This window comes from Amblyomma americanum, chromosome 6, assembly GCF_052857255.1.
Source record: "Amblyomma americanum isolate KBUSLIRL-KWMA chromosome 6, ASM5285725v1, whole genome shotgun sequence".
Classification (NCBI taxonomy): domain Eukaryota; kingdom Metazoa; phylum Arthropoda; class Arachnida; order Ixodida; family Ixodidae; genus Amblyomma; species Amblyomma americanum.
Window position 1 is genome coordinate 39816214 of NC_135502.1, and position 27002 is coordinate 39843215.

The following is a 27002-nucleotide window of genomic DNA, read 5'->3' on the forward strand; positions in this document are numbered from 1 at the left end:
ATTTCTCTCCTTTCCTTCCTCCGTCCGTGGCGAGGTGCGAGGTTTTACGCACATGGTAGCGCCAGAAGCGCGGTAGCGCGTAGAAACCACGAGACGCTGTTTTTGACGTGCATGTGCTTGATGTGGTAACTTAAAATGCCAGTATCGCAAGAAGTTCATTTCGCTCATCACTTAGCAGCAAACGAGAAAGTTACCAGAGATCGCGCACTTAGAAAACTAACAAGATGGATACGCGCGAAGTCTGGCCGTCAAGACACGGGTAAGCAGTCGCAGTACTGAATTCTTTGAATTACCGTTGCTTTTCTTATTGGTCGCTACATTAACGACATTAACGACACTATTTTCAGTGTTCACCGAAGAGTCGCTGATGAAGCTTTGGAAAGGCCTTTTCTTCTGTATGTGGATGTCCGACAAGCCGTTTGTTCAGGTGTTGTAATCCGTTTGTTGGAGCCGCTGCTTGGGTTTATGGTTTCATAGGGATGTCTCATCAAAGCTCTGTAAACCCTTCTAGCTTCCTTACTGTGCTCACTTCCTTACGTTCACAGCAAGAACTAGCGAGCAGCATTGCTGGCCTGGTACATTGCTTCGCCCATCAGGATCAGTCGCTGCTCTTCCTGGACACGTTTTTCAAGACCATGGCTCACGAGTGGTTCGCCATCGATAGGTTTCGTCTCGAGAAGTTTATGATGGTAAGGACCGTTTCACATGCATGCGATTTTCTCCTGCGATGCTGCGAATTCTGTCGGTCTGCGACTGGGGAGGGCCGTCGGTCTAGTCGCAGACGGCTTGCGATCGAGTTCCCTCCGGTTGGTATTCAGTCGCAGCGTCGGTGTGTTCGCTCTCCTACTGACCAATGGGGAGCGCCGAGACGGCGTGCTATGTGGGGTCACGTGGGAGAAGTTGCAGAAGTTTGCAGAAGTTGCAGAAGAAGAAGTTGGGAGAAGTTTGCAGGCATATGGTGGGCGCAGCTGGCGAAGGACAGGGTTAATTGGAGAGACATTGGAGAGGCCTTTGCCCTGCAGTGGGTGTAGTCAGGTTGATGATGATGATGACTGTGTGGCAGGTTGTGCTTAGTAGTGTGTTCAGTAGTAGCGCGTTTGCATTACTTATGTAAAAGGCGCCAGTGGAACCACTGCCGGTATTCTCAGAAGGAAGGGGTACAAACTGCACACAAATACACTTCCACCATCTGGCGCCTCCTCCTCCCCCGTCCAAGTGACCAAGGCTGAAGGCGTGGTGCACAAAAATCCCCTGCTCAAAGTGCTGGGCGTTGTTCATTGGCAAAGCCGCCCCTACCTTGAGTGCAGTCTGCCTTGTTACACTGCTGAGGCGGTATTGCCTAGCTGCCACAGGGGGGGGAGGGGCACCTTCAAACCTGTTTCCATTTACTGTGGAAGATGACTTGCCTTTTTCGACCTACGCCCCCCTATAGTATTGCCACATGAATGTGATGCCCTAGAAAGTTGATAGTTCTCACATTCATGTAAACAGGGCTACTGCAAGGCATGTGACTTCAAGATTGACTTCGAGGGTGCTATTAGCCCTGAAAAGGAACACTGGCGGCGCTGCGATTGCCGCAGCGTGACATCACGGCAAGGACTCCATCAGTCGGGATGCTAGTGTGCCAGTTGTTTTTGTTTGTTTTTGCGCACCAATTCGTAACCATGGCGACTTACTGCTCGGTGCCGCTTTGCAGACCACGGAAAGAAGCCGGTGTTGGCTTCCACTTCTACCCATAGTCGTCAAAAATGCGAAAGCTTGGATGATTAAGTTAAGAATGGGGAAGCAACCGTCAGCTTTGGCTGTTGTGTGCAGCAAGCATCTTAAAGAGGATGACTTTGTGTACTGGTTTACAAGATTCTAGTTGTGTTCTCTACCGACGATTTTCCGTGCTGTTTGTCAGCGAGTGTTTTATAATCAGGCTATAAGTACAGGAAGCTGTTGCCGGAAGCTATTCAATCCGTCAACCTTTGTGTGCCTCCAAGTGATGCAAGCCAGCGATTTGTCTCGCACGCCTTGTCCACATGGCAATTGATGCTGCTTAGTGGCAAGATGACTGAAGAGAGAAACATTGACAAGTTAGTATTAGAGAGTTTTAGCACCACTGTGCGGTAAACACGGTACCTACGGTAACTGCTACCGTACGGCAAATGTGGCTTAGAAAACTTGGCAAAGGTAGCAACGGGGAAGCACTACCATATTTGCCGTATGGCTGTCCGGCTACACTAAAGCTGTCTATATCATCAAGACAGCATTATTGCTGTGTGACAGCATGGGGAGATGAACCGAATGCTGGAAAGGTTGATCATTCTACAGTAGCAACAATAAAATTTCTGGCCGTCAACGAGTGAAACACGATCATGCATGTATGTCGCCTTCGCTAAATTGCGCAGAATAGTAGTGTGTACATGCTTGTGATTATACTCAAAAATGCGCGTCAAACATAACCTCTCTTACAGCTTTAACTGACAGCCTGGTTTTAATAAACAACCCCGTTGTCAGGTGTCACCGTGTCAAATGTGCCTAAAGCGCACAAAGCAACATTCATGACCCTCCATCGGCATGGAACAAACTTATTCGCGTCGTAAACCTACCAACCATAAATTTGCCACACACCCATAACTGGAATAAAAAAAATGCACATAGGAGAAAACTGACATTACTGCATGCAGCCACTCATTTTCGAAGCACGACGGCACAGCAGGCACCCGTCGTAGCGAGCGCTCAAACACATGGGCTCTCACTGCGACATACTCCGTTTCTGTATTTTTAAAGCGACAGTGATCGTGATTCAATGTAGTTTTGCTTGCCTGAGATTCTATCACCATTGTCTACGTGCTTTTTAGTCGCAAGTGATGAACATCAAACGTTAAAGCAAACCTGAACCTACTCCGCGAGACGAAGCAGTCGGAGCAATCGGCGTGGGATCGGGGGAGTTCTTGCCATGACGTCACGTTGGCTGGCCATGACAGGGTGCCACTCAAACTTCTTGGAACTAATTGTGAGCCCCGCCTCAGCAGAAGGCTCTAAACTTGAGTCATGGCATATTTCAACGCCGAGGGAAATGTTAACAGCTCCCTAGGAGCCATTCCCCCCTCCTACATTCAGCTGACTAAATGAGGGCCTAAAACTGCAAGCTGCAGCTCTTCAATGTGAGTGTCACAGCTGAGTAGGTTCTTGACATGTCTTTTTAATCTTTCTTGTTGTCCTTCTTTCTGATTTAAATTAAATTCTTTTCCCAACCAGACAGACCTCTGTCGAGCGTGAGAGGCAGCCTTTGTGATGTACAATGTGTAGCTTCAGTGGTGCAGGTGGCGATAAGCCGATTAAAATGTGCGCATGGCCTTCTGCAGTGCTCTGTGCATGCCAAAATGGCAGCTAGTGTAGCTTGAGTACATACTTCTTGAAAAGGTCTGAGGGCATGGTCTGTGCCTTGTTGTTTATAGCTTCATTTAGGTCTTAGAACAGGCATGCTTTTCAAAAATGTTCTGAAAGGCAACTATGTGCTTTATAACATATTCATTTTCTGTGGAAGTTAATGAACTTTTTCTTTTGGCAGGCATTGCATGCAAGCTATCATGGCACAGGACACTGGCTTGCTTGCAAAAATAATGCGTTGTCTTTGCAGTATATTTATATTCACTGTAGTGGCTGGAAGGGGCTGGACCGCATGCTCTGCCCAACTGAAAAACTGCTGTGGACGGCAAATTTGATTCAAGCACGCGTGAGTGAGTTTCCTTTCGAGCAGCTCCGCCGCAAAAGAGCCTCACAAACTCTAAATACAACTGCGTTCCATGAACACAAGTTTCATTGTGGTACATGAAAACCTATACAGCAAGTGTGCTGGCTCGCGGCTTGTATAAACGCACACAGGCAAGTCCACATTCACGGGAGGTGGGTTTGTAGATGGGTATTGGGGTGCGTGGCTTGCGTGTTCAAAACGTCGAGCTTTGCTGTCTATCTTTCTTCTGTCTTCTTTGGAGTGATGCAACTTGTCATATGCCTTCCTGATTTTGTTTCCAGCTGGTGCGACGCTGCTTCAGGCAAGGTGTCGTCCTTGCTTACAGTGGCGGGTGGAAAAACGAAAACATCACTAAATTCTGCAACACTCTAAAGACAACGGCTTTGTGTCCAAACAGTCAGGAAATTCCCCTTGGTCTCAGACTGCATGTGGTGGATGTCTTTCTTCAAGAGCTTGCCAGAGCGCATGGTGGAGAGGTGAGGAACGAAACAGTGCATGTCCTGTCATGTCTGACTGTGTGCTTGTCTGAAAAAAGTAGCGCTGAATTTATAGAAAACAAAATAATGAACCTGTTGGTTTGGTTGGAACTGCTGCAACTTTTGTACAAGACACACACATAAACTGCAGCACAACAGATGATTTCTTAACCCTCTATAAGGCACAAGTTCTGTGCATGTCTCACTTGCATACAAATGGTAAAATTGCACTTAGGATGTCTCTAGGAATTGAATGACATCGCTTTCAAGCCATTTCAAACAGACGTTTAATAGAAAAAGAAGGTATATATAGTTGCGCCGATAACTTTGCAAAAATACCTTAAAATTTGGTACTTATCTGTAGCTCACTCTTTTGGACTGACAGTGTGGATTGGAATTGAAAATTGCATCAAGAAATATTATGAGGCAGTTGATTGATGGAAAATGCTGAAAAGTTCAACAATTTTTCAAAATGTTTTTTTTCCTGCCAAGATGGCTATCTTCGAACTGTGCACCCGCGCTTTGAAAACATACAGAACACCAAGGAACCCTATTAGCGATAGATAAAAATGTGCTGAATGGTTTGTTTGATAGTTTAGTAGTATTCGTAAAAATATTGTACTTCGGTGCACCGTTTCCCAATTGCCGGCACTTGAAGCAAGTGGGACTTGTGTCCCTTTGTCGTATAAGGGGTTAGCGGAGGATGCAGCTTTCATATCACAAAAATCTTGAAAAAAAAAAACGTATTTGTAAGGCCTTTTTAATTATATCCCGAGAAGAAGCCCAGAAGGCACTTAAAAAAATGTTTTTGTCATTATAGTCAGCTAAAAACTGACAAAAACCTTGAATAAAAATGCCAGCTTTTCTCACAAGTGTTTTTTAACCTGGCTGCCCTGCTTGCAGAAAACATAGCATGACAACACAAAAATGCGTATGTACTGTGCAATGTCAGTGCAGTGTCTGAACTTCAGATGGCTGAAATTAATCCGGAGCCCTCTTCTCCAGATGGCTGAAATTAATCCGGAGCCCTTTTGTCTGTAGCGTCCCTTGCAGCTCATGTGCAGCTACGTAGACCATCACTGGTTTTTCTTATTTGGTTGGTTTTTGCAATGCCTGCTTTCATGTTTTCTCATTTCAGTTGACACCAGAGCAAGCCATGCTTTTTCTGCAGCCTTTCTTGGAGATTTTGACGCAGTCAAATGAGTAAGTCAAGGCTGAGAAGCTTGATTTCTTTATTTCGTGTGACTGTTAGTACAGTGGCTGCTGCAGAAAAATTCTGCTTCTTGGGTGTCTATCATCTTCATGTTCAAGCACCGGCAAGCAAGTCCTGCATGGGTTTTTACTCACAGGTGCCCCAGTAGCTAATCAGAGCACATGGGTGGTGGAAAAATTGCATCATGGCGTTCGTATGTAGGCATTAGAGCAAAGATAAGTATGGTACATTGTGTGTACCGATACACTACTTTCGATGTTTGCCTTATTGATGGCCTGAGTGATGTGAAACTGTGAATGTCAGAAGCACCACAAACTTGCTGCCCAGAATCAGAATCAGAACGTTTATTCACGCAGAAATTGATACACAAAATGCTGTGTAGTCATCTGGATCCTTAGCCGCTATGGCTAGTGATGGATCCATTACAAACATTGTCAGAGTTAAACAATCACTATATGGAGCATTGCTATGAGCAACAACACGTGTTTAGCTTGGTGCATCAGATTGCTTGTTAAGGTAGTGGCGTTTTAGTTTAGAAACAAAGTTGGACGTGTATTTCATGTAACACGGCACGGTATTCCATATTTTAGCCCCGATAAAAGAAATTGAGCGCCGCCCGTATATGTTGTGAGCTATGGGTAAATTAAAATTATTGTGCTGTGCCTGCCTAGTGTCACGTTTGGGAGAGATGAATATGGAAGAAGGATGTGGAGAGTTCGTGCTAATTATCTGGCGGACTAAAATGGCCGTTTTGTACTCACGTACATTGGTGAAGGGCATTATGTTTAATTCATCAAAAAGAGGTTTGGATGGTATTGCTCTCGGTGCATATGATATTATTCTGACAGCCCTTTTCTGGAGAGTGCTAACTTTTGCTAAGTAAGATGCGAAGGTGAAACCCCAGGATTCAATGCAGTATATTAAATGGTTATGGAAAACGCTGAAATATATCATTCGTAGTGTGTTCTTGTCAAAATGTTTTTGTGCTTTAATTAGTGCATAGCACCCAGAGGTTAACTTTTTGCAAAAGTTTTCTATATGAGGTGCCCAGTGTAGATTCTCATCAAGAGTTACTCCTAAATATTTGTAGCTTTGAACCCGTTCAATTGGTAATCCACCGAGATGCAGACTACATTCTACGGGGGTAGATTTACGACGGGAGGTGAAAGCAATGAACTTTGTTTTTTAACATTTAGCGCTAGTTTGTTAGTGCTAAACCAATTTGCTGCTTTTTGGAGGCTATCATTTGCAAGTGATCAACGCCGAGAAAAGCAACAGTGGTGCACACACGAGGAATCAGTCTGAAGGTTATCGCTAAGGCTCCTACCTTTCTCTGGCGGAAAGTTTTAAATTCCGCGAACCGAGAACAAAGACTCTGAAATTCTGCAGGGTAGATCAAGTAATGCTTCCGAGTGCACCTTGTGTTATATTCAAAACCAAGATATGAATGTACCAGGGGTGCAACAGCTGCGCCTATTGCGCCAGTTTGGTACAGTTGCGTATTTATGCTCTAAGCTACGCCAAAAGCATGACGCTTGTTAAAATTGCGCAATGCTGCTCCAAAATGCACTGACTAGCGGGAGAAAAAAACAAAACAAAAGAGAGCGGAACTCAAAACTTGGTGTTCCTACGCTGACGACAACTCCACCCACTGTTTGTTTTTAGTAAAAATCAGTTCGGTGGTTTTTTCTGGGTCTGCTAATATTTGTGCAGCCAAAAGGACATACAAATTGCTGAGAAAATTGCTTTTCAAAATTTTACCGAGACTATTCAATTTTTGTGGGTCTGCACCGAAAATTACTTGGATCGCCATTAGTGAATGGTGATATAGCCTAGCCTCTGGGATCCGCAAACAAAGAACTTTGTCAACGCACACAGTTTCCTTCCGAAATTGGCTGGTGATGATGACGCCTGTACTTTATTGTATACCTTTTCAAGCTTATAAAAGCTCTGTTAACTGCATTAGAATGCAGTTATCTGTCGATACTGGCTAACTTCAGTTTGTCCTCAGTGTTTCTTTAATGTTCTCACTTTGCACAGTGAAATATCTGATAAGAGACTTTGCTTGCGCAGGCAGACACTTGTGGATGCGGTATGCAAGAATGTGTTCTTTCTCTTGCTGGACTTGGATCGAGAGGCAGCGGAGCTGGGTGTAGATCCCACCACTGTAAAACTCAAAGGTTGCCGTGAGGCAGATAGCGATGATTCTGAGCAAGAAGAAGAGGACGAAGACATGTACGATGAGCACGGGAGGGTGCTTGAGAAAGGAGAGTCTTCCCAGGATCTTCCTGCCGTTCCTGTGAGTTGTGTTTGGTTCTTTCTGTGGGTGCAAAGGGCAGAGTAATAGCAAGCGTGTTACACTCGTTGAACGACTGCATTTTTTGTTGGTATCCTGTGTGTGACAACAGGGAAAAAAGAAGTCAGACACGATCAGTGCGATTCATTCAGCAGGGCATGTGGTAGCATTAGTGTTCCCCCTAGATGGTGATGGGTGTAGTGATCCAGTTTGTAAGTCATTGCATGACACGCTGAACCCCTTCCCCACCTGCCTGAGTGTGCCATGCCACACTTCCTAACCACTCTCTCCCAACCCCTTGACACTGATTAGTAAATATGGTTTCTCTCACTACCCGTTGCCTCCCACTGAATCTCTCTCCACTGTTCCTCCTTTCTCCCAAGGCTTCACATGCCAGCAATGCCGGCCACTTTTTGCGCTAATAGGGTTCTAAGGCCAACGTATTAAAAAAGAAATTGGACAGAGTAGAGTGAAAGAACGATACTGACACAGATGGCGGGAATAACATTTCGAAGTTTGTTTTTTGCTCACTCGAAATAAGTGCAGATTTTCAAGCATTAAACAAAAGCGCCTTTATTTTGATACTGGAGTGAATTTGTGGCTTTATCGCCGCTAGTAAGATGGAGAGAATGCCAGTGCAAGATTTATTTTTTGTCTTCTCAATATCGAACACCTTCATGGATTCTGGCATCAGCAGTGCAGCACAAGAAAGTGGATTTTTTCGTCTGACCTTTATCTGCTGCAGTGCTTGCAGCGAAGATCTAGATGATTCAAAATTGTGTTGTTCAACTGCTCTTTTAACCTTTCATTTGAATATTTGCCGGTCTGGCCAACATATGCTGCTCTCTTATGAGTCCTGTGAATACGATTTTTTCATTATAAGTAGCATCATCACCTAGGCCTTGTGATGTAGCCCATGGTTTCTAGAATATCGGAACATGGTGTACCATAGAGTTTCTCACTATATTACCTAGAAGGAAAACTGGCGCGCCCCGTCTATGAGAGTTTGCATGGAGCTTCGTCGAGACCACCTCAGCCATCATGGGCGCTCTAAGCATCATGGGACGGAGAGCTACCGACTACAGAAACACAACTTTTGGCCAAAAAATATTGCAGAAATAACGTTGTTCGATAATCAAGAATGTCCTAACATTCAATATTCTGTCTATAAATTTCACCATATGAACAAAAACACATGTAAATGTTAAGTTTGCCTAAAATAAGAGATGGCTTGCTTTTCTATTGGTCAAGTATTGCACATCGCAAAAACCAGTATTTCGTGCTTAAGAGGTGCACTTTTAAAAAGAAATATGTTTTTGAAAACATGTTGTTGCTTAAACACTTAAGAGGTTTTTTAGTGGCATTTCAGAAAACAAAACCTTTTATTGGCGTTGTGTGCAGTTGCGTTTTAGCTACTATGGCTTTTGCGCACTACGTTCACGCCAAAGTTGTATGCGCGCGGGGCGCGCCGTGGACGGAATGGGACATCTTATACACCTGTCACACGGCCAGTTTCAATTACCCTCGAGTCGAGGGTCTTCGAGATTCTCAATCGCCATCGAACTCGTCGCTGCTACACGGCAAATCTCAATGGCCATTGAAATGGTTCTCGTGTCTTACGCCACGGATGTGTGGCGCCACAATCGCTACTTTGGATTTTGCAAAAATAACAAAAATAGTTGATAAATGTATACTAAATGCTGAAATACACGCATACGCGAGTCGTTCAAAACCCTTTTAATTGCACGTACGCGACGGACATGTGCAGACACTGCTGTAGCCACTCTAATACAAGACGAGCCAAAACCAAGCCAGTACAACTGCGTCGGAGCGCTGCCTCGTCAGGCTTAAGACCTGGGAAATTGCTATGATATCTGAAAAACAAGAGCTATTTGTCTCTTGAAACTTTATGCGAGGGTAAGAATGGGCAAATCGAAGGCGAATACAACAGCTTAGAACACGATAGGCAACATAGGAAGAAGAGCGGTGACAAGTCACGTTGAAAGTGAGAAGCACCGACTGGCCATTACCGGAGCCGGGACACCCTTTGTAGCCTCATTTTTAACACCGCCGGCCACCGTTGTGACCAATGCCGGGACACCCTCTGTAGCCTCATTTTTGACACCACCAACCACCATTGTGACCAATGCCGGGCCAGTGGCGTCAGTTTTTGCGCATCCTTCAAGTGCTTCAACTACTGCGATGGACGTCCAACCCGATCGTACAGCAAAGGATATTTTTCAGCGTGACTTAGAGGCCATAAATGCTGAAGTCATGTGGTGCCTCAGCGCTGTTATGACGTACACATCACTTCGTGCTGCCGCGGCGTCGGCTTCTCTGTTCCCTTTGATGTTCCCATCATCAGCTACAGCCAAGAAAATGCAGCTTGGCAAAGACAAGGTAGTATATACCCTGCTATTGTCTATGGCCTCACACCTTTCTTCAACATATCGGAAGTAAGCCATGTCTCCCACCTTGTTGTGGTGTTTGACGAATCGTTAATCAAAGTTGCACAAAAAGAGCAAATGGACATGCTGGTTCGGTTTTGGTCGGTTGCAGAGTAGAAAGTGAAAACGTGCTACTTGCCGTCATGCTTTCTGGGGCACACGCGGGCGGAAGAATTCATGTCCGCTTTTAAAACTTCCACAGATGGACTCTCCCGATCAAAAATTCTTCAGATCTCAATGGATGGGCCAAATGTAAATATAAACTTTCTCTGTGAGATCAAACAAGAACTTTGTGAATCCAGCGATGGCCGTCGTATTCTCGAAGTTGGTAGTTGTGGCCTTCATGTGTGAACGGTGCTTTCAAAACTGGACACGCAGCAACAGGTTGGCAACTCGTGGAATTTCTTCGTGCTTTGTACAACTTATTCAAATGTGTACCTGCCCAACGCATGCATAACCGGGAGAAACATTTACCCTATGAAGTTTTGCGCTGTGCGGTGGCTTGAAAATGTTTGTGTAATTTCAAGAGCGATTGAGATTCTGCCGTACCCAAAAGTGTACGTTGTGTCGAAACAAGAACTACCGACTGACCAGTTGCAGTTACTGCGTGGTCGAAACAGCCATTCATGATCCCCTGCTGTCTGCAAAGCTAACCTTTATGCTTGGCATTACGGAGGAACTGCAGCCGTTCCTGGCTCAGTTTCAGACCAATTCACCTATGCTTCCATTTCTTGGCGCAGCATTGAAGAACCTTCTATGATCACTAATGAGTAGAATAGTAGAGAAAGAAGTAAGTAATAATGGCGGCGGACAGTCCGTTGAAGTTGATCAAGGAGGACGTGGACTTTACTGCGAACATAGTTGCAACGCCCAAGGTTGGCCTTGGGTTTGCTACGAAGAATGCGCTCCGAAAGGCCCCGAAACTTTCATATTCTGCTATCCTAGGGTTCAGAAGGGACTGCGCCACTTTCGTCAAGAACTGCACCAAAGAGATTGCGGAGAGGTTGCCGTTGAGGTTTAAGCTGGTGAGGGGATCGTCATCTCTGGATCCCGCGTGTGCGCTGATTCCCGATCTCGGGGAATGGCGTCTAAATGACGCACTTGAAGTTCTAATGGAGCACCAATGGATGACAGGAACAGAAGCCGACCGGGCGGTGTGGTCCTACAAGCATGTATGCTCCCTAGCCTCGACGCAAGCGGCATTGAAAAATTTCAATAGGAGCATGCATCGGCTGGAATACCTTTGGGCAGGCATCTGTGGTTCGAACAAAGAACTGTTCACATTTGTGATGGTGATTCTGTTTCTTTCACACAGAAATGCGTCTGTCGAGCGAGGATTTTCTATTAACGAGGAATGCCTTGTTGGAAATCATAAGGAGCAATCTTTGGCCGCACAGCGAATCGTGTATGACGTCGTAATGTCAGCAGGAGGAGTTGCCAACGTTCAGCTGACCAAGAGGATGCTCCAAATGGTCTGTGGGGCGGATGCACGGTGGAAAGAGGAGCTGGAGAGGACGAGAGCAGAAAGGGCCAATGGACAGAGGAAGAAACGGGAAAGGAACCGTGCCACCGCTTCTGTGGAAGTGCTTGAGCTGAGAAAACAGTGTTGGCTGATGCCAAGATGCAAGTGTCCCTCATCCAAACGAAAATAAACTCTCTAAAGCAGTGAAATAACACTGAAGCGTTGTGCACGAACTTGGGGTTGACTTTCCAGTGTTACTTTGAGGTTTGTCGCTCCTTCACTTCTACAAACTAAGGTTTCTATAATCTGCAGTTGGTCTGAGTAGACTTGCCGAGAGAGAATCGCACTTGTGACGCTAAAGTTCAGGTGCCACACCATTGTGGTTACTATCAGTAGATAGAAATATCTCACATTTGAAAATATTTGTTTCCGCATGCATCTTCCTTTTAGTTCGTATTTGAAAATGTTCAATTGGATTTGCAGTTTGTTTTAACATTTTTTCGAAGATATTCGATTTGTTATGCATTTTGCTAATCTCTCCCCTTTTTTTTTAAAGGAAATAAACACTACTCCTTACTATTCAAATAGGATGAAATCCTCGTTTGTATTTTTTAACATGCTTACTGGAGAGAGATACCATCAGACGTCTTTGTGTCAGCTTGTTTTCGCATAAAACAAAGTACTGTGTCACTCAGGGAATTTTAAAAATGCACTCGGGGAAAACCTGGAAAACTCGGGGAATTTGGAAACGTCGACTTGGTAGACACCCTGATTTTTCTTTAGTTCGATGTGACGGCCACGGTGAGGGCCAGGGAAGCCTTTGTGGTCAGGCTCACATTTAAAAAGCACCTTCAGCTGCAACTGCCTCCTGTGGATGGTTGACTTGTTTACACCTAGTCGTCTAGCTGCCTCAAAATTTCTGAGCTCTTCAGCTGTCAGGGTTACTTTCCTCTTAAAACGAGTACCATACTTAGCACATGTTGCCATTGTGCGGAGTGCAGCAAGCAGTAACTGTCGAAACAAGCGCACTGCAAAACGACGCCTTGACATGACAGGCATGGGATCCCAATGAGCACAAAGATGACGTTTAACTTTGGATGGATTGGGATTTGGCTTCCATGGTACCTTTGTTGCTAAAACAGAGTTGCGTTTGCTTCAAAATGGTAGCACCGCAGCACTGCTTTAGGGCAGTCAAATCACGGTATACTATAATAATGTCAGGGTAGAATACAAGAAACAAAAACCTAAAAGAAACGTTACATTCGAGTAAATACGTTTTAACAGTGGTTTAAATGTTGGTCGCAGTGCTGCAGTGGATGTGAGTGAGGTCTGTAAAAGAACCAAACGAGCAGTCATTTGTACTGCACCCAAGATTTCAGTTGCCGTTATAGATTAACTCTATGGGGCTTGTGGCGGAGTCAACGAAGAAATTAGAGTAATCAAACATCTCCAAAAAATTGGGAGTTGTAAGTTTTTTGTCGGCAGTATTGTAGCGCAAGCTCACCTGTGCATTCACTTGGCAGTGAAGAGCTGTGGTGTTGAAAGCAATGCTCCACCTTGACAGAAGATCAGATGTGTCTTACTTTTTTTCCCCACAGAAGATTTATTAGTTTTTACTGAAGGTCTTTCTAATGTTCTGTTTTGTCGATTTGCAGTTTGACTACAGCATGATTGCTGACAAGCTTTTCAACACACTCAAGGCAAGCACGTTGAAGCCGCTCAATCGTGCAGTAATTACCCGAATGGTAAAGAAGTGAGTAGGTTTTTAGTTTTTGTAGTTTTGTCACATTCCTAGCAGCATTAATTTTCCTAACATATTCTGTCTGCCTGTAGGTTGCTCGGAACAGCCTTTAGGGTTATCATTTCTTTTGGCTTAGCTTGGATTTAACTATGCAATGTACTAATATTGTAAACCTTTAACAGGACCTAGTGAATCTTTCCAGCTGAACAGAAGTGGCCGAAATGTCGTTTAGAACAGAACACTGGCAGCAAGAGTACGCTGACAATGAGACAAGCATAAATGAAGAAGAGTTCGCAAGGGAGCATTTATTGAGCATTCCAAGAGGAAATTTCAGAAATCGTGCACATCATGTGCAGTCCTTCATTCAATTGTGGGTTTTGCCCTTTTCTGTCGTGGTTGCTATTTCGTAAGAAAATTTGACTTATGTTAGGTGAAAAAGATTAATAACCTCATTTTCACTTGAAAACTGCTGCCAGGTTACAAGAACCCGTGTGTGTAATTGCAAATTGCATCCAGTACCTACTTCACCGTTACCCTTGCCAGGCTGGAAAGCTTGCACACATGAATCGCTGCATGTGTGCAGTTAGCTTCTTTTTTCCTCTTTTCTGCATTGTCTTTACTCAGTGGAACAGTCAGGAAAGTCTGTTGGCCATTTGTTGATCTGGAACGCTATAGTGTACCGTATTTACACTATTGTAAGTCGACCTACTCTTTTTAATTTGAAAATCTGAAACTGGGAGTTAACTTACAATCGAAACCAACACATGGAACCATCAGTAAAGGTGAGGAAAACCAGTTATCAGGAATGCTATGCCGTTGGTGCAATTTTATGTTTGCTCTACGGCTCTACTGAGTAGCATACACGTATTCTGCGCTCTTGTTCGGACGAATTTTCATTCCTTTTTTTTACTTTTAACTGCGCACTCGGCGATTATGGGGGTGTCGATTGTTGGAGGAAAGGCCGCTATTTCATTCGCGGCAGCACAGTCACTTGAAACAGCTTCGCTTCTGGGGAGTGTCGGCAGCTGATGGAAGAGCTGATGTTGCTCATGCATAGTTTCTCTTTGGCACTATTTGACCCATTTGACTTTACTGCCGGCCACGTTTTACCAGTTTTTACTGTCGTGCTTCGTTACGCGTCTTTAGTGCTCCGGGTCTAGCAAGCGTTCGGCGCTCGTTCACGACTGCATTGAAAATGGCTGTCATTCTTTGCGCTGAAGAAACTGTCTACGCACTGTGCCGTACGTTCGAAGTTTTGGGACAGGCGATGCAGGTGTAGCGGCTGGAGCGAGGCAATATTTTCAGCTGTTCCATGCATTGTTGTGGTGCACTTGTTTGTGAAGCGTGGGATTTTTCAGGACGACGGCATGCTGTGGTTATTAGCTAAGTGCAGGATTTCGCTGCACAACAACGTTAGAACAATGAGCTGTGGGACTGCAGCAGTGATGACGATGGCTATACTAATGAGGACAATGGCGCAAGTGTGGACCAGTAGTCCAGCGACTAATGCATTTTTATTGTGGATTGTCCCCATGGGCATGGCCTTTTTTTTTTTCTTACATGCAATATGGGAGGGTCGACTTACAGTCGTGTAAATACGATAGTTTTGGTACAGTAGCCGTCCGATTTTTCGGACTCCAATAATTCGGACTTGCTCGATATTTCGGACTTCGCTCTGTGACCGTCGCGCACCTCATAGGAACGTGTTCATTTTCATGACTGATATTTCGAACGTGGGGTCTAAAAGTTCAATTTTTCGGTCTAAAATAGGCACCAACAATACCGTGCAGATCGTTTTTCAACAGAAAACCTAGTATAGACACGTGGGCATCGCTGTCACAACCAACTCGTTTCTGTGGCCTGGAATTTGCCATCTTAGATTTAAATGGAGTCGGCTGGTGCTGATGGAATGAATCGGACAGACTGGCTTGGATAGGCTTGGCTATTTGTTCTCCATCGTTGCCATTCGAGATAATGGGATGCTTTTCGTTGCCATCTAGATGGCCTACGAAGAGCGCGCAGTCGTATTGAAAATGGTACAGCGGGGCAGCTGCAGCGTCTGCCATGGCTTGGACGATGCCACCTGCTTGCTGTGCAGGGCAGCAAACGTGGTGGGGGAGTGCACTTGAAGGCGCTGGCTTCTGCTTGTGTCTTCCCATGGGTTACCTCTCTTGTTGTCTCGGTCTTCGCGAGCGTCGTTGCCCCATGCAAGCTGACTGTTCTTGCTTCACGCGGCGCGTGCATTCGTTCGCGGCATACCGGCCGCAGGATTCCTAGATTACCACTCACTGGCCCATCGATGCTCTGTAGAATACTTCACTATGGCTCACATACAGTCTGGTGTTATCGCATGTAGGCTTAACATGGGGAGTGCCGATTTTCACAATTTTTAAAGCCGGTTTTTCGCAGAAAAGTTATTTTTTTTTTTTTAAGTTAACGGATTTTTCGGGCTATTTGATTATTCGGACCATTTTCCAGGTCCCGCCGAGTCCAAAAAATTGGTCGGCGACTGCATTTATGTAAACTAGTGCATACAGGTTTCATGGTCCATGTTGACTATTGTTTCCTTTCTCTCGTTTTTGTTTTAGCATTGCGTCTGTGTGAACTGAATGGAGATCTCTAAACTGTGCAGCTTATCAAACAAATCAGCTTCACAATGGTTACCTTGAAGGGTGTCTGTGCATTGTCACATCGAGTTTGTTGCCTACATAGGCTTGCACAAGGCTAGATTTGTTCCACTAGTGGCACCTTATTTGACAAATTAAAGAAGCTTAGAGCTAGTCTTGTTAGATATGCCCATGAGGGGCTCCTATTTACTTGTGTCTGTAGCTGGATGTTGATTTTGCTGTGGTGTGCATTCCTGAACATGTTGTGTTGTTTCCGCAGGTTCCGTGCTGTTATCAAAGAGGGCTTGGTCAGGCCCCCTGTGGAGGAAGTTGATGTTGGGGATGCTATAACTGAGGATGACATTGAAGCTGCTGCCAACAAGCTTGAGGAAGAACTTGAGGAGGAGCTTGAAGAGGACCGAGAAGAAGTGGTTAGGCTTAGGAAAGAGCGGGAAAAGACAAAGCCCAGCTTTGGTTTTGATAGCACCAGTGGGGCATACGAGTTCATCTTCAATGGGGATAACAGTGATGGTGACCAAGAATTGGGTGATGAGGCAGATAACAGGAAAAAGCATCTGAAAGCAAAAAGGTTGAAAAAGCAATCGGAAGAATTGGGTTCTGATGAAGAGGAGACTGACACAGGTAGCGAATTTGAAAATTCTTCTGGAGAGGATGAAGGAATACTTCAGGTAAAAAGCATAAGAAAGAATCATAAGAAAAGTTCATCTCCACTGCAAGAGCGGAATAAAAAAAGTGTGGAAGATGATGACAAAATGCTTGATGTTAAGGGTGCAAACAGGAGGCGCAAGCAAAGATCTTCTGCACAAGATGATGAAAAAGTGAAAAACAATAAAAATGCTCTTCAGGAGGTTGCAGAGTCATGTGCACCTCCTTCCCAAAAGAAAAGGCGAAAACGAAAGCGTAAAGCCTCACAGAGCAGCTCAGTTGATGAAGCCAAGATTCCGGAAGAAAAAAAGTTGAAAAACTGTGGAAAGCAGGTCAGCGAATTTAATAAAAGCACAGGCTTCAGCGAATGTGAGTCTCAGAAAACGGCCAGTCCTGTTGAAGGTGTCTCACCCTTGAAAGAAACAAAGAAAACAGTCTTTCTTGCCAAGAAGGCTGACCGGCTGATCCTTGGAAAAGCACCACGCAAAAAGTCACTTAATGTGAAAAGCAACGTGAAAAGCCCAAGCACCCCTGTGCAGCAGCAGTCTCTGAAACCTGTTGGTAGCCAAAAGTCACCAATTGATGGCCAAGCTCAGACATCCTTAGAAGAGAAGAAACAGAAGTACAGCACAGGCAGCCTAGTACAGCAGCAGTCTCCGAAACCTGCCCAAAAACTGCCAGTCACCAAAAAGAAAATCTCTGAAAATGGACAATCACCAACCAGTGGCCAGGCTCAGGTTTCTTTGGAACAGAAACAGCAGAAGCTACTCGGGAGAAGGCAGGCAAGAAAGGAAAAGAAGCAGAGGAGGCTTTCTGCTGAGACCAAAGGGTGGCAGGTCACACCACTTAAACCAGGCTTGGGAGAAGCTAAGCAAACCTCTATGCCAGCCACACCTGCCAGTGGAGTGGCTTGTGCTGGTGAATCACTGGAGGGGACAGAAAAGGCACCTGGCTTACAGCTCTCTCCAGTAGACAAGCCAGGATCTCTGCCTCTGAAAAAGCGCCTGTCAATTGGAGGTGCTAGGTCACCAAGCATGGGAGCTGTAAAAGAAGAGAGTGAGGGGATGAAAGCTGTAGAAGTTGCTTGTGTAAAATTTCCTCAGTCACCACTGCGAAATACCGTGCATCCAAATGGAGAACAGAGCGCCAAAACACTGCCTGTGAAGTTGCCGTGCACTCCTAAGGCCAAGCAACCAGCAGCATACTTTCTTCGCAAGTGTGTCTCTGCGACAAAGGCAGAGTTATCTAAGGTATTCTGACATTGTCACTGTGTGCTTTTTACGTTACTTACCTATTTATGCTTTGTTTTTGTAGCACTCCTGGAATAGTATTTGGTTTTGTTGTTATACTTTGTCTCACTTTCACATGTGAATTGACAATTTGCTTCTTGCACTACACTTGCATTTGATTTTAAGTTTTGCTAATATGCGAAGGTTTTATTGATTTGATTATACTCTGAGCATCTGGGCAGCTTTTTTGCCTGATGACCCCCAACGAGTCGTTGGAAATAAAGTTTTGAATTTGAATCTGTATACATTCAGCTTGCACCAATAAAAAAGATGGGGTGTATTTGTGTAGCTATAGACATCTGCTGCTGGTTCACTGGTCTCTGCAAGCCATGAGAGAAATATCGGGGTGGATGTTGGCAGCTTGGATGAAGCACCTTGTAGTTCCCTTGTGAAACACTGCATCTTTAGTGCAGGTGACATAGTGATGTGCAGTGAGGATAAATTTTTTCTGTATACTGTAAGTGTTGCATAATGGACAGACCTTCAGTTTTTTATCAGAACATACATTCTTGCTCATCTTTTTTACCCTGCAGTATGAATAATAATAAATTGGTTATGAGAAAAGGAAAAGTGTAGCTCACCCCTGGTGGACACCTCACCAGTCCCATTAGGGAAAGGACAAAGCAGGAGTGAAAGAAGGAAGAGATCCTAGTGGTGGGCCCAGGATTAATTTCGACCTCTACATTGACCTCGCACAGTGCACAGGCATCTTTTTATGCATACAGTAGAACCTAGCTGTTGTCAACTCAGATATAGTAAAGTGAAATTGCGGTCCCATTTTGCCTTCCATAGATGGCTGTGCATTTTTAAAGAAGAGGCTACAGTAAAGAGCATTTAGTCGTGGCGGCGTACTTCCTGCAAAATAATGACATTGCGGCACGTGCGACATCTAGGTTCGCGAGGCCAACTTTCGGATGCAAATGCATACAAAAAACAATGAAATGGCGCTTTTTGAGGCTTCGCCACCAAGCTTAAAAGCTGCCAGGAGAAGCCAACTTCTTGAAGACCTTGGGACTGTGAGGCTTTGCCCTTGTGAACATGCATTTTTTCTGTTATTCTTGTATTTCTACATCTAACTCCTTTACACTGCTATTATATAGTGCCAGCTTGCCTTTTGCAGTGCACTGTTTGTTGCTATGTACATTACAGAATCTTGCATGCTCGCTGTAATGTGTACTTTAGTATCTAAATATATCTTTCAGTCCCGGAAGTTCTCATCACCACCTGTAAAGCCTTCACCATCTTCTCAGGAAGAAAAAAGAGTCATCTTTGCACTGTCCAAAAACAAAGCACAGGGTGAGTGCCTCTTAAATTGTGAGCTGCACTTAGAACAGTCGCTATGCTGAGCCTTCTCCGCACTTTCATAGATTGCGTGTGCCTGCAATCCAGGATGTATCAGCAACATTAGTAGGCAGCTCAGGGCTTGAGACTGCCTGCTACCTTATTATGCACTGCTGCATATGTGGTGATTGGTTTCACTCCAGAAAGCTAGTGGTTTATGGTTTATAGGCTTTTAACGTCCCAAAGTAGCTTGGGCTGTGAGGGATGCTGTAATGGAGGTCTCCGCAAATAATTTCGACCACTTGGGTTCTTGACGTGCACTGATATCGCACAGCACACGAACCTCCAGCATTTTACCTCCTTCGAAATGCGACCACCATGACAGAGATTGAACCTGCGCCTTTTGGGTCAGCAGGTGAGCACCATAACCACTGAGCCGCCGTGGCATAAAGATGGGATGCTATAATGTCCAGCATCACACTCTTGGGATGTTTGTTTTTTTTTCATGATAGTTTGACAAGGGCTGCAGTTTTATTTCTTGAACGTTAGCCCGGTCCCTTGAAAGAGTCATCATGGCATCTCTGTTCGGGGTTTTTCTGGGTTCTGGGGTTTTTTGGGCTGTATAGCGTTTTTAGGGTGTATGATCCTTGGCTTTCTGATGTGATCAGAGAAGTCTGGGTTTTGAGCATGCACTTGTGTTGCTGGTTGACTATACTACTTAGTTCATACTTTTCATATGTACCATATATACTCGCATAATGAACCCACTCGCATAATGAACCCACCAACCACTTTGTCGGCCAGAATGAACCTTTTTTTTTTTTCAGCCTTTGACTTTTTGTAGCGGGTTCGGAAGAAGTTTTTTCACTGTCCCCAGCGCAGGCGTTGGCAGTGCGCCAAGATGATGCCCGCCGCCAATAACATCACCACTTGTTTATCTTTTGAGGAGATCTTATGCTACCCCAGTGGGGTGGGTGAGGGCCGGCGGTGCACTCCACGAACTTGGCAGAGCGCCAAGACGTTGAATGCTGTAAGCTAAGGCTTAAACATTCGCATTACATACTCGTCACCGTCCTGTGTGTTTTTTTAGCCTGGCGTAAAAAAATTAGCTGCGGTTCAGCTACTACTAAACCTGGTGTTGCATTTGGGTTGCAAGCCCCAAGGGTAGCGTTGGCCTGGTGGCCTGGGGCAAAGCTGGAAACATCCGAAGGTCCCGGCAAAGGATGAGTCGACTGGCAACAGAACAACTTGTTTATTCTGGCATCGCAAAAGAGCAGCCGGTCAGGGCGACCACATTACTCGAAGGAAGGAATCGAAGGCTCTCGTTGGCGTCCGGGGCAGCTCTCTTTATATACCCTCGGAGTCGAGGGCAAGAAGGAGCGGCTTGGGATGAGTCGCACAAGACGGCGACGCATGAACATGTTCAGGCGTGACGGGCGCGTCCGCCAGGCCGGCGCCGGTCAGACCTCCTCGCCTCCCAGTTGAGGAGCTCCTCTCCCCGGCTGCCGCGCTTTGACAAGCGTGGGCAAAACATGCACACACACACACACGCACGCACGACGACACGTGGCACTGAAACATGCCTGGACGCGCTTGGCGGGAGGCGTTGCGGCCGCGATGAACGAAGCCGCGGCGTCCGTTGCATCCGCGCCGGCTATACCGCGCGTCGTAGGTAGGCGAGACGTAACAGACCGCCCCGCCGGGAGAAGGAGATCCCGATGGTCAGGGGACTGCATCCGCTGTCCAGAGGGATGTCGCTCGATGATGCTCGTAATCGAAACCGATCGTCCCTCGACGTTGCTTGAGCGCAGCGCACAGAGAAGGCCTCGTTCTCGGGTTCAGGATCACATAGGACACTGTAAAGTCACTTCGGGAGAGTTGCCATTTTTGTGCTCGTTCCCAGCAAGCGTTAGAACTACGCCGAAACGCAACCGCTCAGTCAGCAAGCACGAGACAACCCTCACTAAGCTCTGCCAGGCTCTTTCCCCTTTTATACTACTGCCTAGTTCCTTACAGTAGTCAAGCAGCACTCAGAACGCGTCCACAAATTGGAAAATTGCACTAGAAAGCACATAATCACTTTGAAACACTAAACAAAAGCAATATGTTAAAAATCCTGCCTCAGGAAGAAAACATCAGTAACCAACAACTTTGAGGCGGATTCCTACGTTAGGGGCTTCGACTTAAGCCATCGGCGTTACCGTTGAGACTCCCCTTTTTGTAACGCACCTCAAAGGAATATTGTTGCAAAGCGAGGCTCCAGCGCAGGAGGCGGCCATTTTTGGGAGAGATGGTCTGCAGCCATTGGAGAGGGCAGTGATCCGTCTCAATGATAAACCTCGAGCCGGCTAGGTAGCATGACAATTTCTGAACGGCCCACACGAGACACGCACACTCTTTCTCGGTGGCGCTGTACGCCTGCTCACGACAGGTCAGCTTACGACTAGCATACAGGACGGGGTGTTCCACTTCTCCATTGTCCCTTTGGCACAATACAACGCCCATGCCTCGCTCACTAGCATCGCACTGAACAACGAACCCTTTCGTGTAGTCTGGCGATCGTAGCACAGGCTGGCTTGTTAGGGCGCTCTTTAGGGCGCTAAAAGCTCTTTCCTTTGTCTCGCTCCAGACGACTGTTTGGGGCTCTGTTTTTCTTAGAGCATCCGTCAGGGGAGCCGCGATATCGGAGTACCTGGGGATGTACCTCTGATAGTAGCCGGCGACACCTAAGAACGACCGAATATCGGTCTTCGTGCGCGGTTGCGGGAAGTCTCGCACAGCGGCCACCTTTATTTCAGAGGGGCGGCGACGACCCTGTCCAATCACGTGACCGAGGTAGACAGCCTCGGCCTGTGCTAATTGGCACTTGGGAGCCTTGATTGTCAAGCCCGCTTCGCGCAGGCGGGTTGGCACTGCCCGCAAGTGTGCCATATGCTCAGACCAGGATGCAGAGAATATCGCTACGTCGTCTAAATACGGTAAAGCGAATTCTTCCTGTCCCCGCAACACTTTGTCCATGAGGCTTGAAAAGCAGTATGGCGCGTTCTTCAAACCAAAACTCAAAACTTTAGGACGGAATGTTCCCATTGGTGAAATGAACGCCGCATACCTACTAGCCTCTTCTGTAAGTGGAACCTGCCAATAACCCCTGACAAGATCTAGGGTGGAAACAAACTGAGCGCTACTAACTTTCTCAAGGCGCTCCTCGATGTTAGGGATCGGATAAATTTGATCCTTAGTGATGGAATTAAGCCTGCGGTAGTCGACGCAAGGACGAGGTTCCTTGCCCGGTACCTCAACTAAAATCAAGGGGGAGGTATAATCACTCTCACCCGCCTCAATAACACCGAGCTGTAGCATTTTCTTTACCTCAGCCTCCATAATATCGCGCTGGCGGGGTGACACCCGGTACGCCTTGGATCGTACTGGCTCTGGCGAGGTAAGTTCTATATCATGAGTAAGGACAGAAGTCCTACCAGGCCTCTCAGAGAACTGACCTTGAAACTCTTGTAAGAGTTGGTGTAGTTCGGTTCTCTGCTCAGCTGACAGCGGTGCTTTAATGATTAAGTCACTAATGACCTGATCAGTGTCTTCCCTGTTCGTCACTGAGCCTAGTCCCGGAAGCTCGACCGGAAGCTCTTCTAACTTTCCCTTGTCGGGCATTTCCTCTCCAGTACCTGGTGCCTTCAACGCTACAGGCTCAATTTTATCCAGTTCTGACGTGCTCGGAATATCAGCTTGCTGCGCCTCCGACCCTTTCTCATTGTTCGACAACGTCGGCCCCGCAACTACCGCCTTTGCAGCGAGCTCCCGAACTCTCGGTCTGGTTAAGGCCTGAACGCTAGCCTCACCAAACAAAAGCCCCTTCTCACGCAGGAGGTGATCGGACCTGTTCGAAAATAGGTACGGATACTGGGGGGGCAGCCTAGATGACACTACGGCCTCAGTCTCAAGTGCTCCGAAAGGTCCTTCAATAAGCACTTTTGCTACGGGCAGACACACGCTATGAGCTTCCACGGCTTGCTTGATCCATGCGCACTCGCCCGTGAACATATCGGGTTCTACGTAAGAGGGGTGAACTACATCCATTGTAGCTGCGGAATCACGAAGCACTCGGCACTCTTTCCCGTTCACGAGGAAGTCTCGCATGTAAGGCTCGAGAAGCTTCATGTTCTCGTCAGTGCTACATAATGACAAAAAAACGACTTTTGTTTTTGTTTCTGGACACTGCGCCGAAAAGTGACCCGGCTTCTGGCACGTATAACACACGCGCGCTTGCCTCGCCTCGAACCGCTTTCTGCGTTCGGCTTCGGCTGCCGCCGTCTCCTTACGTTCGGTCGGACTGCTTTCACTCGCATCCGCACTACGTGTGTCCCCCCTTGCTCTCATGGGTGTGAACTTCGGCCTCTCAGACTTGGAGCCAAATTCACCCTTTTGACCGTCCTTAGCTCCGCGAGCCCGACGCGTCACAAACTCCTCGGCTAGCTCGGCGGCTTTAGCCACTGTACTAACGTCTGGCCTATCCAAGACCCAGTACCGCACGTTCTCAGGTAACCGACTATAAAACTGTTCCAGCCCGAAACACTGCAGAATTTTCTCGTGGTCACCAAACGCTTTCTCTTCTTTGAGCCACTCCTGCATGTTTGACATAAGCCTGTAGGCAAACTCTGTATATGACTCATTTCTGCCTTTTTCATTTTCCCGAAACTTCCGACGGAACGCCTCCGCTGACAGCCTGTACTTTTTTAGCAGACTTGATTTCACTTGGTCGAAATCCTCTGCCTCCTCTCTCTTCAAGCGAGCGACTACGTCGGCCGCCTCGGCGGGTAACAAAGTGAGCAAGCGCTGTGGCCACGTTTCCCGAGAGAACCCCTGCTTCTCGCACGTTCGCTCAAAGTTAACCAGGACCAAACCAATGTCCTCTCCAAGCTTAAACGGCCGCATCAGGTCAGTCATTTTGAACGATACCCGTTCTCCTGCACCGTGTGCCTGACTTCCATTACGAGCGCGTTCCATCTCTACCTCGAGACGCTTCATTTCCAAAGCGTGTTGACGGTCGCGCTCTTCTTTCTCTTTCTCTTTTTGTTCTTTACGTTCTCGCTCCTCTTTCTCTTTTTGTTCTTTACGTTCGCGCTCGTCTTTCTCTTTTTGTTCTTTACGTTCGCGCTCCTCTTTCTCTTTTTGTTCCCTCTCCTCAATGGTCTCAAGGCATTCCGACAGCTCGTCATCCTCAGCCTCCAACTCAAGAATCGCCCTTAGCAGTTCTGGTTTTCTGAGTTTGTCTGAGACATCAAGACCCAACTCTCTTGCAAGCTCCAGCAATTTCGGTTTGCGCAACGACTTCAAATCCATGGCTGCTCCGAATGCTGCTTTCTCTACTGCCTACTATTGTCTTGCCGCAAACTAACCCGGCAGCAACGACAACCACAATTACCAGCTCTGTTTCTGACACTAACAAAAGCCTGGCAAAACTCAGAAGAAGAAAGTCCCGCACTCACCAAACCTCGCAGCCACGAATTCAGCGCAGTCGTTCCGCTGCAGGCAACCAGTCATCACACAGGGCTCGTTGCACTGCTCCCGGATGGTCGTTGTGCTGCTCAGCATACAGTTGACCGCATATCTTCGCTGCTGGCCTCCGTTGTCGGGATCTCACCGCTGGCAACCAGTTGTTGCATTTGGGTTGCAAGCCCCAAGGGTAGCGTTGGCCTGGCGGCCTGGGGCAAAGCTGGAAACATCCGAAGGTCCCGGCAAAGGATGAGTCGACTGGCAACAGAACAACTTGTTTATTCTGGCATCGCAAAAGAGCAGCCGGTCAGGGCGACCACATTACTCGAAGGAAGGAATCGAAGGCTCTCGTTGGCGTCCGGGGCAGCTCTCTTTATATACCCTCGGAGTCGAGGGCAAGAAGGAGCGGCTTGGGATGAGTCGCACAAGACGGCGACGCATGAACATGTTCAGGCGTGACGGGCGCGTCCGCCAGGCCGGCGCCGGTCAGACCTCCTCGCCTCCCAGTTGAGGAGCTCCTCTCCCCGGCTGCCGCGCTTTGACAAGCGTGGGCAAAACATGCACACACACACACACGCACGCACGACGACACGTGGCACTGAAACATGCCTGGACGCGCTTGGCGGGAGGCGTTGCGGCCGCGATGAACGAAGCCGCGGCGTCCGTTGCATCCGCGCCGGCTATACCGCGCGTCGTAGGTAGGCGAGACGTAACACTGGTTAGAGAGCAAAAGCTGTGGTGTATCGGGCAACTAGACGTGGCTTGGTGTCTGTAATGTTGAGTGCGTTCCGTTTCGCACACTGGATAGGCAGTGCGCCCACCCTGTTTCCCTGGCAGGTGGCAGTTAAATTAATGGTTGATTGTGAGAGGTTGGTCACCCAATGAGTGCTGCGGCCTTTTGCTGCAGTGCCACATTGTCAGCGCTAATGCATGCAGCCCCATCTCTCTCTCACCACCCCGAGGTACCTCAAAGCAGGATGAGGCCAGGGAGCCAGTTATGCACCTTCCTTTCCTCAAAATCACCAGAGTCTGGAACGTTGTCAACGCCAACAGCAATTGACACAATGAACGCTGTGGGACCCTCTAGAATTTTAGTGCTGCTGTGTTTCTGCTACAATGTTGTGAATGCCGACGCATACAGCGCACATCTGCACATCTGTCACTACCGCTTAGGCTAAAGTGCCACTGAGGTGTCCACTGTCCCAAGGAGCCAGTTATACTCCTTTCCTTTGGTTTCGAAGAAAATTGAAGATTGGTTTTGAAACTGGGGGGCGGAACACCTGTGGCTCTGCTGAAGGGTAAACAAACTCCACGTACGTGAAAGGTGCCAAAGCTAGCCCCATGAAGCTTTCCCTTCAAAAACGCATGCCTGATCTTCAGGGCCAGTGTTAAGTATGTTCATGCTATCCCGCTGCAATTGGCCGGTGCTGCCGGCTACTGCAAAATTGCCATGTTGCATCAAAGTGAAAGATGTTAAAAACCAGCGGCACCAATGCGTCTGACCACGTGCATTTGTTTATGACAGGAGGAAGGACGGAGGTATGTGAAATCTCAAACAATCCAGAAAAATCTGTTTAAACCTTTTTTCCCGCGTAATGACCCCTCCCCCCCAAATTGATGTCAGGTTTTCTGGAAAAAAAAATAGTGGGTTCATTACGCGAGTATATACCGTATGTATAAATTTTGCACATTGTTTTGTAGTGCATGTTTGTCCTTGTGTTCATTTATTAATCTCATTCAAGTGAATCGAGCTTTTTTCTTAAACCTTCCTTACCCTAACGCAGAATGCCAGAATGCATTTTCAACTCAAGGGGCCAGAATTCATTTGGCAGTAGTCAGATAGAACGAGTCTCAGCTAAAAATATTAAAGTTAATGCTGCCGTGTTATCCTGAATATGTACAGAGTAGTATTTAAAGCTTGCCATGACTTTGGTGAGACACTTTCAAAGGAGATTTCAATGTGGTTTGCTTTACCACTTTAATGGAATCTCGAGCTTGAGCTGACCCTGCTACCTGTTTATTCTTTCCAGATCCTAGGGAGTATTTCGAAATATTGAAGAACAGCCCTGAGATACCATTCGATGCTTCTAAGAGGCCAGTTCAGGGAGTTCTCAAGGCACGACTGTCGCTTTCGTCAAACGCACCTGCAAGTTCATGTTCCAAAAAGCGTTCTAGGGCATCTGATTTCTTTTGAGGATGTGAACTTCAAGTGCTCCGTTAATTACCATGATATGTCATGTTGTTCTAAGCATTGAATAAAAAACAATGCATTGTGTAA

General features: G+C 46.6%; 1 protein-coding gene across 1 annotated transcript; it reads left to right on the plus strand.

Annotated features, from left to right (window-relative positions):
• Window positions 1–27002, plus strand: Nnp-1 (Ribosomal RNA processing protein 1 homolog Nnp-1). The gene is made up of 10 exons (XM_077669174.1): window positions 1–259; window positions 348–427; window positions 546–689; window positions 4024–4218; window positions 5357–5421; window positions 7505–7730; window positions 13292–13389; window positions 16264–17899; window positions 19141–19234; window positions 26755–27002. Exons 1-10 carry the CDS (start codon window positions 136–138, stop codon window positions 26916–26918), a joined length of 2826 nt encoding a protein of 941 aa, XP_077525300.1. The 5' UTR covers window positions 1–135; the 3' UTR covers window positions 26919–27002.

Coding starts and splice junctions, on each gene's coding strand:
- Nnp-1 (XM_077669174.1), top strand. CDS start 136: ATGCCAGTATCGCAAGAAGTTCATTTCGCTCATCACTTAGCAGCAAAC. Junction 260..347: donor GTCTGGCCGTCAAGACACGG/GTAAGCAGTCGC, acceptor CACTATTTTCAG/TGTTCACCGAAGAGTCGCTG. Junction 690..4,023: donor GTCTCGAGAAGTTTATGATG/GTAAGGACCGTT, acceptor TTTTGTTTCCAG/CTGGTGCGACGCTGCTTCAG.